The sequence below is a fragment of the Colias eurytheme genome, chromosome 2 (genome assembly GCF_061535395.1).
Source record: "Colias eurytheme isolate Ceu_HAF_F1 chromosome 2, ilColEury1 Martin Lab GWU primary, whole genome shotgun sequence".
In the NCBI taxonomy this organism is placed as follows: domain Eukaryota; kingdom Metazoa; phylum Arthropoda; class Insecta; order Lepidoptera; family Pieridae; genus Colias; species Colias eurytheme.
In genome coordinates, this window is record NC_142981.1 from 5,645,620 (window position 1) to 5,657,187 (window position 11,568).

General features: G+C 32.1%; 2 protein-coding genes across 2 annotated transcripts; one reads left to right on the forward strand and one right to left on the reverse strand.

Moving 5' to 3' along the window:
- Positions 1-298: 298 nt before the first annotated feature.
- On the forward strand, positions 299-1,626 carry LOC149910356 (uncharacterized). Its single transcript, XM_090112935.1, has 2 exons — positions 299-346; positions 427-1,626. The coding sequence occupies exon 2, from the start codon at positions 502-504 to the stop codon at positions 1,621-1,623; it is 1,122 nt and encodes a 373-aa protein (XP_089969061.1). The 5' UTR covers positions 299-346; positions 427-501; the 3' UTR covers positions 1,624-1,626.
- A 5,143-nt stretch (positions 1,627-6,769) lies between these two features.
- On the reverse strand, positions 6,770-9,536 carry Vps52 (vacuolar protein sorting 52). Its single transcript, XM_090112921.1, has 7 exons — positions 9,118-9,536; positions 8,867-9,012; positions 8,215-8,782; positions 7,975-8,130; positions 7,784-7,902; positions 7,501-7,624; positions 6,770-7,429 (listed from the first exon to the last, which is right to left on the reverse strand). The coding sequence occupies exons 1-7, from the start codon at positions 9,367-9,369 to the stop codon at positions 6,800-6,802; spliced, it is 1,995 nt and encodes a 664-aa protein (XP_089969047.1). The 5' UTR covers positions 9,370-9,536; the 3' UTR covers positions 6,770-6,799.
- Between the last annotated feature and the right edge of the window lie 2,032 nt (positions 9,537-11,568).

The window sequence follows — 11,568 nt, forward strand, 5'->3', positions numbered from 1 at the left end:
GAAGTTATTCGAGCACTGTTTTTTCTTTTTGGGCACCGTTTGGCACTATTTGGGAACTATTTTTTGAAGTATGAATTATGTTTGAAGCGTATACAGATTCTCCGGACGGAGGTGAGTATGCTGGGCGAAACCTTCGTCCAGCATACTCATCGAACTATGGCTTTAACTTCGCAAGTACAAGAGCACTATTTTTTTCCTTTGGGCACTATTTAGCACTATTTCAGAACAGTTTTTTGACATTCATGAAATATCAGGATTCCATGGTGAGTTGTGGTGAGTATGCTGGACGAAGGGACACATTTATTATTATATGTGGACTTTAAATGTCGTTTCTTTGTATTTTCAGGTGAGAATAGTTGTTGTAGTAACAAACTGCTTGTATTTTAAAATTGTGAAACTATTAAAATAAAAACTTTGTATTTTCAGAGAAACAAATTGGTTTTCATTGAAAATCCTCAATAATATATCTTATAAAACGACATTTTCGTTAACTAAAAGAAGATGGACCGATTGCAATTTGAGTTTACGATGATAGCTTCAAATGATGGCAAATCCAATGTGTTAGCCATAACCTCAATTACTACAGAAGAAGGAAAATGCTATGTCTTACCTGATGATCTGAAACCGGTCATTCACCATACATATATTGTTAAAATGAATACATTCTCGAAAATAAAAAACAGCATAAAGAAGAGGCATCAAAGCCGAAAAATTTGGATAAAATTAGATGAAGACCAAAAGAAAACATATACAGATGAGGAAGGTAATATGCAATTTTTGGATCAATACTTGGAAGAAATTAGCATCATACAACCAAAAGACAAAGATAGTAATTTACAAAATATATTAGAAAAATTAATTGAAACTACCACGAAGAAAGAAAATCAACATAACCTAAAACATGTCTCGGAGAAATTTATTATTGAAAAATTCACAAGTAAGAATTGTAATGCATTGCAATGGATAGAGAATTTTGAAAAAGAGTGTGACCGCTTCAATATTACAAAAGATGAAACAAAAATTGAAATATTGAGATTGTTTTTAGAAAAATCTTGTTTGGATTGGTATAGCTCGATGGCCATCAAACTAACAGTAACTTCTGAATGGAAGGAATGGAAAAACAAGTTTTTGGAAACATTTAAAAACCAAGGATGGGACATGGTCACATATGCTTTTGCGTTCAAGTATAAAGAAGGATTATTAATTGATTATGCAATAAAAAAAGAACGACTCATACTAGACATAAACAAATCAGTAGACTCCAAAACAATAATAGATCTTATTGCAACAGGCTTACCCGGGTTTATCTTAAATAAATTAAACAGGGATGAACTCAACAACACTACTGATTTGTTCAACGAGATAAGAAAATATGAAGGTATGATGTACAAGAAAAACTCACCTATGGTAAGAAGTGCTACTTTTCTTCATAGAAATAAAATTAATGAGAAGAAGCCGTGTAAGACCTGTGAATCTTTAGACAAAGGAATAAGATACCATCCAGAAGAGTTGTGTTGGTTCAAGAAAAATAAAAATGAATCTGAAAGGGGTACCAAAGCCAGAACTGTGAACAATAATTCAATTATTGAAGTAGATATGAATACTAATAAAAAAAACGAGTAAGTACACCATTAATCAAAATCAAGCTTTTGTTAGAAAATAAAATAGAAGTAAGTGGAATTTATGATTCAGGCTCACAGATCTCTTTGATAAATTCAAGACTGATAAAAGTAAAAGAAGATAAAGATAATGTTAATGTTGCATATATGAAAACGGTTAATGGTGTGAAGAAAACAGATGGCTTGATAACAATTAAAATAAAAATATTTGATTTGGAAGAAGAAGTGGATGTATATGTTGTAGAAAATGAAGATTTTGATGATTTTATAATCGGATTGGATATGATACAGAAATTCAGACTAACTCAAAATGAGAACTTGCAGATAGAACAAAAGAAAATAGTAAATAAAAAAGACAGAATACCTAAAGAGAACGAAAATAAAAAAAAATATAAAAAGACTTTTGCAATAAACTTCAATGAACATATAGAAACAGAGGAATTTATAAGTATGATTGAACACTTAGATACTGAAAAGAAAATTGAGATAGAGAAAATTATAAAGGAATTTAAAACAATTTTTGCTAAAGACAAGTATGATATAGGATCAGTTAGAAATTATGAAGCTCACATAGACTTATTAGTCAATAAATACTGTAGTAAAAGACCATATAGATGTACAATAGAAGATAAATTAGAAATTGAAAAGCAAATATCCATGTTACTAAAGAATAATTTAATAGAAGAATCTTACAGTCCTTTCGCTGCTCCAGTGACAATGGCATTTAAAAAAGGTGACAATAAAAAATCCCGTTTATGCATAGATTTCAGAGAGTTGAACAAAATTGTTGTACCGCAAGCTCAACCTTTCCCATTAATAGATGATTTAATTATTAAAACTAGAAATTGTAAATATTTTACTACACTGGACATAAATTCAGCATTTTGGGCAATACCACTAAGGGTGGAAGATAGAAGTAAAACAGGATTTGTCACACAGGAGGGCCACTACCAGTGGACCTGCCTCCCTTTTGGCTTGAAAACATCACCAGCAATTTTCCAGAGAATTTTAAGCAATATTCTAAGAAAACACAATCTTACAGGATATGCAGTTAACTTCATTGACGATATTTTGATATACTCGTCCAACTTTGAAGAACATTTGAGACACATAAGAGATGTATTAGAGGCAATAATAAAAGAAGGCTTTAGATTGAAGTTGCAGAAGTGTACCTTCGCTTCAGACTCGGTAAAGTACCTAGGACATGTAATTCAGCACAATTCGGTAAGACCACTTAAAGACAATCTGATCTCAATAAAACATTTTCCAACCCCTAAGACACAAAAGAACATTAGACAATTTTTGGGTAAAATCAACTTCTACCACGAATACATACCAAGAAGCGCAATTATTTTAGACCCATTACATAATTTATTAAGAAAAAATGAAAAATTTGTGTGGTCAAAGAAGTGTGAAGAATCATTTAATCAAATAAAAAATTATTTAAGCTCTCAACCTGTGTTGGAAATATTTGATAATGACTTACCGATAAAAATTTTTACAGATGCATCTTTAGAGGGTATTGGGGCAATATTAAAACAGACACAACTAGACGGCAAAGACAAACCGGTGGCATATTTCTCAAAGAAACTGAATGAACCTCAAAAACGAAAAAAAGCTATATATTTGGAATGCCTTGCAATGAAAGAAGCGGTTAAGTATTGGCAACACTGGCTCATTGGAAAACAATTCACTATTTATTCTGACCACAAACCTCTAGAGAATATGAATATTAAATGCAGGACGGATGAAGAATTGGGAGACCTTACATATTACCTATCTCAGTATGATTTTACAATAAAATATATACCCGGCAAAGAAAATGTTGAAGCTGACTGTTTGAGTCGAAACCCAGTATTAGAATCAGAAGATAACAAAGAGGACCTATTGAAAATAGTTAATTTAATACAGATAAAAGATGTAATTGAAGATCAAGAGAAAAATGCAATAATAATAGAAAATAAACAAAATCTTATACACAAAAATGAAATATACTACAAAAAAATAAAGAAAGATGAAAAGATTATCCTCTCAGAAGAATTCAGTAAAGAACTTATTAAAAAGGTGCATGAAGATTTATGCCATATTGGTATCAGACAATTGCAGAAAAAGATAAGCCCTGTATATACAGCTAAAAATCTAACAAAAAATATATTAAATATTTGTAAAACATGTGAAATATGTATAAGAAATAAATCGAGATGTCAAGGAAAATTTGGACTAATGTCACAACTGGGACCAGCAACAAAACCGTTTGAGATAATGTCAATAGATACTATCGGTGGCTTTGGAGGATCTAGGTCAACAAAAAAATATTTACACCTTTTAGTAGACCACTACACCAGGTATGCATTTATTGTAACTTCTAAAACACAGAATGCAAGTGACTTTATTAAACTAACAAAGAAAGTACTCGAGACAGATGAGATTGGAATAATTCTAACAGATCAATACCCGGGCATCAACTCCAGAGAATTTAAACAATATTTACAGGAAAACAACATTACATTAATATTTACAGCAGTCAATACACCATTCTCGAATGGCTTGAACGAAAGATTAAATCAAACAATAGTCAATAAAATAAGATGCAGAATAAATGAGAAAAATAACAAGAAAACATGGACAACAGTAGCAAGAGAATGTATACAGAAATATAATGAAACGGAACACTCAGTTACAGGATTTGCACCAAAATACTTACTTGATGGTACAAATGTCACTATTCTACCAAACGAAATTAAAACAATACAAAAGGAAGACAAGTGGATTGCAGATAGAAGATTAGCATTAGAGAATACAATAAAATCCCACAATTACAACAAGAAAATATTTGACAGAAATAGAAAACCGCTAGAATTACAAATAGGGAGCGATGTATATGTGGAGAATGGAAACAGATTAAATAGAAAAAAATTAGACGAACTATTAATAGGCCCTTTCAAGATTTTGGAGAAAATATCAAACTCCATCTATAGGATTGACACCGGAAATAGAAAAACAGAATCAACACTATTTCACATAACTAAATTACAACCAGTAACAGCAGAATAATATGAAGATTACGTTTAGGATATAGATATATTATTTAGAATTTTCACTTTTGGGGGGGGAGATGTAATGAAATAACATTTCATCCATATTCAAATTTGCCGCGCTTCGCGCGTTCATATGATTTTCGGATTGACGTAGCGGTAAGACAAAATGGCGAGAGAGGATTAAAGTATTGTGTGTTGGTGTGCAACAATGTGCAAGGGATATAATTGGGGATTTATTATTATATGTGGACTTTAAATGTCGTTTCTTTGTATTTTCAGGTGAGAATAGTTGTTGTAGTAACAAACTGCTTGTATTTTAAAATTGTGAAACTATTAAAATAAAAACTTTGTATTTTCAGAGAAACAAATTGGTTTTCATTGAAAATCCTCAATAATATATCTTATAAATATAAAAGTAATTCAATCATGAAATGGTTTCACAACTGAATAACTTATACAGTTAATGGTAAATAACATGCAAAGTAATTTAATAATAATTCTTAATATCCATTTGTAGTATGTATATATATAATATACAGCTAATTTTAACTGTAAGTTAATTTTAAAATTAGCATTATTCAGTTAATATGTTTCCGATGTTAAACTAACATTATTGGTTTTCTTTGAGATTACGACTATCTGCTTTATGCTATGCTATGCTTTATTGTGGCATTTTTGGGATTTATACAGGTACTTTATCGTAAAAGGCCTTAAAATCTTCGAAAATATTTACCACTAACTGTACTACTAATTTACTGTTGAGTTAATCTTAAGATATATACTTTATGGTAATTAAGTATCAGTTATCACATTGTAGTATGTAAGTTTGATATATTGAATATCTTCATGTTAAAAATTTAAGTAAAGCCTCGTATTTATGGTAAACATTTGTTAAGCAATAGTTGATCAACAATGTTGCTGGAATCTTTAAATGTTGAAGTATCCCAGGCGAGAACTTTTTAAAATGCATTAACATCTCTGAAACTGAAATGTTGCCAGCAATACATGCTAACCATAAATACAGGGCTTGACAAATAATTGAAACCACTGTCATCATGAATCATTTAATTTAATCCAATTTTGGATTTTGTAAATATAATTTTAAATGTTTGTATAAAATTGTATGTCTGTAATGCTAGGCGTCCACTAGGCGGATCGGGCCGGGCCGCATCGCAACGCAAAAATACGCCGGCCTATGTTTTGTATGAAACATCGTCCATTAACGACGGATCGGATCGGGTCGCGGCGGGCCGCAACGCATTGGCGGATATCGCTTCGCACGCGGATTTCTGCCGGCGGTGCGCTGCGGCCCGGCCCGCCCCGACCCGTCTAGTGGACGCAGGCAGGCGGATGTGAGCGGCGAGCGTCTGTTAGATACAATCCGCCTAGGCGGTCCGCCGCGCCCCGTACAGGTGGACGCAGGAGCAAACAGCGCGTCCATTAGAGACGGCCCGTTGCGATGCGACCCGCCCCGATCCGTCTCTAATGGACGCCTAGCATTAGTGTGCTATGCTCGAGTTTAAAAGAAACTGTAAAAATAAATGGTAGTTACTTGTAATTTAATTAGTTTAAAAGTTTGATGTGTTTTGTTTATGGTCGTATCAAGCGAGTGGAGCTTGCACAAACTAGTCGTTACAATAAGATGATGGATAAGTGTTTGTCTTTAATTTTAAAGTAATTTTTTAAATAGATATTTCAGACGTCGAAAATTTTATTTTCATGTGTAAAATATTACGTTTTAAACTGTGATTTGTGTGTTTGTTATTGGAAATAATGGTGGCATTGGCTTCTATTGTAAATTTATTGCGTGGTGTATAATTATTATTAAAGATCAAGAAGTTATAGGAATTCTCTAAGCTGAGAAAATAATTTTTTATACTTTTCTTGCTCCAACATAATTTTGTTGTTGGGTAACATCTTCGGAAGCAGTGATTAGTATTTACATAAGTGACTATTTGAAATGTGCGTTTTGTAAATGGTCTCCACACTCTGTGATTTTTGTATATACATAATACGTTATTGATTACGCAAATAAAGTTTTCAACATTCATCAGGTTCTTTTTCTCTTTTGACATAGTTTTCTTCGTTTTTATAAAATATAATACAAACAACTTAAAAATTATAACATTTTATTTGAGATTATTAAAAGTTTGTCTTATATTTTTTTATTTCTACCATAATAACGTGAATATTTACTAGTTGCGTTCGAGCATTAGGGGTCAAAAGCTTATTGAATTTATGATAATATTGGACAAAGTTTGTCAACGCCATCTGCAGTAAACCAGAGCCAGTAACCAAATTAGGAAATGAAACTAGAACTTCTCGGTGTATTTCCTCTAGACTTTGTTTCCAGTTAGATGAGAAAGATGCAACTAAAGTTAGAGATTTCTTTTCTAAATTGGCTAACTCATTTTTCTTATCGCTCTCCAGTAGCAGTTCCCCTTCTTTAACAAATTGCATCATACCACCAAAGTGAGGGCTTAAAATTTCTTCAACATATTCCGAACTTCTCGCCTGCAGTTGTTCTCGAAAACTCTCTGCCTCCTTAGTGTTATCTCTTGTCCTTTCCATTAAAATACTTAATACCATATCATAGTTGTTGATCAAAAATATCAATTGTTGGATTCTTTGAGGAAACTCAGCAGCCATCTTTAGAAGAAAGCAATGAACTTCATCTTGTAGTACAAGAAGTAGATTGCTGAGCTCTTGTGAGGGGAATTGTTCACTTAGACTCAGCATTGCGGCTGAAAATTCGGCGTATCTTCTAGTTATCTATAAAGAAAAGTCAATGTTAATACTTAAGAGTTTGATTTGGAAATCAGTTTTAAGAACATCATACATACATAATGAGGGCCCAGCTCCTTGTTAGCTAGCTTGGCTGGGTCACAGTCATGTACACTTTGGATATTTAACTTCAGTACATATTCAAGTCTTGGCCAAAAACTGCCTAATAAAGAATCCCAATAACTGAAAAAAAGACAAATAGTCATTAGGTAATGGTTATTGATCAACTCTGATTTTCATAAATTGTTTATACAGTTCCAATAATAAATAATCAAACTATCCGCTTCACATTGGATATATCCTATTATATTTTTAATAACATTAATTAATTAGAAAAATTACCTGTCTAAAGCTGCTACTGCTCTTTTGTGGCACATCCATCTGTATCTGTTTATTAATTGAATACAAAGGAATAAAGCCAAGCAGTCATAGCATTCTAAAACATAGTTCTCAACATTTTTCTGAAAAATTCGAAAATATTGTCAATGTGAAAGGAAATTAAAGGCAATTTTTTTTTTAATATTTCTACCCACCACTAATAAGGACAGTGTTTTGCCGAGTATTCTATCGAACAATTCTTGGGCATGACTGCCTTTAACATGAAAGAATTCAGTTGTGAACAAATATTCTCTGCAACTGTTGTCCACAAGGGCATATTGAAGACTACGGAACAATGCTTCATACGAATACTGGAACCAAAATACGACATTACATTACGATTCTAATTTCTAATATTATATTTTACCAACTATTCTATAATCTCTGTTTATTACTTTAGTTTTTTGTTGAACATGTGGTACAATAATAGGAGCTTCAAGTTGTTGTGCTAAAACATCTCCTCGGTTACCAATTGTAAAAATAGTACTTTTATTTTTCAAATTAGATTTTTGGAAGAATCCTCCCTTTGATCCATCTTCAATTGCCATAAGATCATCCTTGGTAGGAACTTCTTCATACTTTAATTTGTCCAGTCTTGATGCATATGATTTGAAATATGAATAATAGACTTTGCTCAGTGTATCAATATACTCATTGCATATTTCTTGTGCAACATTCCGTTCATTGGCCAATACAAATTCAAAGAAAAATTTATATTTTAACATTGCATTTTGGGGAATTTGATAATTAGCCATCGGTTTTCGAAATTTATAAATCTGTTCAAGTATATATGTTCTTATTTTGGATAAAGCCTTAATTTTCAACTTCTCTAGTACATCTTTTACATCATGACAAGCCTTTGTTTCTTTGAAATCCTGGTCCTTAACAAAATTTAATTTTTGGTTTAAAATTGCCAGTTGCACCATGAATTCTTTATCAGTAACAGGTACATTATTGATACCACTGAAAAAAATAAAAGAAATTAATGGATGTTTTTATAATAATTAATGTAAGTGTATAATACAACATGGAAAAACTTCTTCTCACAATATGAGGGTTTCAGAGACAGCAATATCTTCTATGAATGTTGAAAGTGGTCCTTTTAACGCTTGTCTGTTAGAAAGTTGTATGGACATGTTTACAGATCGTTTCTGTAAACTTATAATTTCATTGCTGATGCTTCCTAAATCGTTCTGAAAAGTCTCGTATTAGTTAAGTAATGTTAAGAATATAGCTAAGAAAAAAGGACCAAGAAACATTTTCAAACTCATTCAAAATATATTTTTCCCATCTCTTACCTGAAAAACAAGAAGCATATTCTCCATTCTTTCCAGGATTCCATCGCATTCTTCGATTTGATTATGCAAAGAAATAATATTTTCACTTTCTTTTAAATAATCACTTACAGATGCCTTTTCGGCTTCCTTTATACTTTTATCGATTTGCAGGGCATACTCTCTAAGATCAGTGCCATTTTTCAATACTTCTTGGATTTCAATATCTTCCAGATTTTTATCAAGAATTTCCGACATGTCAGATGATTTAGCCATTCTTTTATATATATCAGTACCTATACTAGAATATTCAACTTAAAATCATCTCTAAATTTTACTACACATATTATCTATTATTATTCGATGATTTATTAAAACTAATTCAATTCTATATTTACAATCGCCAAATTGCACTAATCACTATTGACATTTGACTATTCACTTGTACGTCAACCTTGACGTCAACTGTCTACCACAGTCCACAGATACTACATACGACTACATGCCTGTGCTACATGCTGTCTACTGCCATGACATCATGCATGTACACACCTTGTACATTATAAATCACTCATAATTGCTACTCACTGCGCTAAACAGTTTTTTTTGCAATTAGCGATATACGGAGCGAATACCGTCATCTTGCTATCTATAATATTTTGATGGCAGATACTTAGAAGATGAGCTTAATTCCCTGAAATATTGGAGATTTTTTGCATGGGCAAATTTTATTTCACCCCCGCGCCTGTCCGCCAGTCTCATCGAAGTGCCAAAAGATCCTTGTAACATGTTTACGCGTAGAAGCAACGTAGAAGCAATGAAATTGAGAAGGAATTGAGGGAACCTGAGTTTCATTATTTTATCTTTTAAATAATAACATAAGTAGGGTGCTTTTCCACCAGAGATGTGCGGGGATGCGTAGCAAGGGAAGTGAGTTTGTAAATAACCAATATAGTATCGCTTCAATCACTAAATGAAGCGATGTGATTGGATTGTGAAACACATCCCTCGTTATGCATCCTCGCACATCTCTGGTGGAAAAGCACCATAATACTTTGATATAATTATAGATCTAATTTTTTTAAATCAATCTTTAATTACTGTTCTGTTTGGTGTATTCAGCTTAAAAAACTGAAAGTGTGCGACCGGGTTTAATTAAGGGACAATATATTATTATTATAAGCAAATCATTTTTAAGGGGATCCGACATCTGTAGGTACCTGGTAAATCTGGACCCAATTACTGAGATATCGCTGTCTGACTATCTGTCCGAAAGTGACTTCGCACGCATAGTCAAAGTATAACCCCTACAGTTCCTGTTCCCTTGGAATTTCCGTGATGAAACCTATCCTATGTCCTTTCTCAGGTCAGTACAAATTTAAAATAAATCCATGCAGTACTTTTTCAGTTTAGCCAGGACATACATACAGGCAAACTAAAAAGGTTCAAAAAAAAATTTTTGGCTTCAATATCGATTGTAGATCAATTCCAACTTTAAAAAAATGTTCAAGGTAGAGTTTTGACTTTCCTACTATTTTATATACCTATAGGTAAATTTATTATTAGGTACTATTAATTTATTGTATGTACATAGACAATTACAAGCGCTACGTCTTACCGTAGGTACCTTAGTGCTATACATACCTACTATGTTCTATTTAACTGTTTGAATTAAATTTATATTAATAAGAATATATAATTATGCATTGCTAGAATTGTGCTTTAGTCGTTTTTTTCTAAGAATAAAGTTACTAATTAGTTAAGAATAGGCCTGTAATGTTTTCAATGACATTCAATTTCAAACGGGATAAGGTAACGTAGTAATATGTAGGTAGATGGGTATAACCGCGAAAAATTGTACCGTTACATTCATGACATCATAACACACGTTACATACATGACTGAATGTTACTTACATGACCATTATAAAGCTTAGTACATATATCAGTTATCTTTTCTTCCTAGCATTAAAAATTTAACGTCGACACGGTGTCTTACACTCACACGACAGGAAAAAATGGAGATATAGGTAGGTAAAACCAATTCATATCATAAAATAATGAATTAAAACAAAAAGATGCATAAATTAAAATTGTATTGAAAAAAATTGATATTTTTTCCGCTTTTTATTCCTTTCTGCATTTTTCGTTTGTAGTTCTTTATATTTCTCGGGATTTTGAACTTGTAACTTCTCTCGATATTTTTTTGCCTTTCGGCATTCGTCAACGCAATCTGTAATTTGATTTTCTCATTTGAAAAAATAATTAATAAAAAAAATTAAAAAAAACCCGACTGACACTGCAAATTCATAACACGCAGTCGGAGGCTACACGGCTACAAAATATTACTGGCCTCTACCCATTCTATACATCTTATATAGCCTCCGACTGCGTGTTATGAATTTGCAGTGTCAGTTTTTTATTTTTTTTATTAATTATTTTATTTTATTCTTTTTTTTGTACAATCAGGTAAAAC

Coding starts and splice junctions, on each gene's coding strand:
- LOC149910356 (XM_090112935.1), top strand. CDS start 502: ATGGACCGATTGCAATTTGAGTTTACGATGATAGCTTCAAATGATGGC.
- Vps52 (XM_090112921.1), bottom strand. CDS start 9,369: ATGGCTAAATCATCTGACATGTCGGAAATTCTTGATAAAAATCTGGAA. Junction 9,013..9,117: donor ATATGCTTCTTGTTTTTCAG/GTAAGAGATGGG, acceptor GAGACTTTTCAG/AACGATTTAGGAAGCATCAG. Junction 7,625..7,783: donor GCAGTAGCAGCTTTAGACAG/GTAATTTTTCTA, acceptor TCTTTTTTTCAG/TTATTGGGATTCTTTATTAG.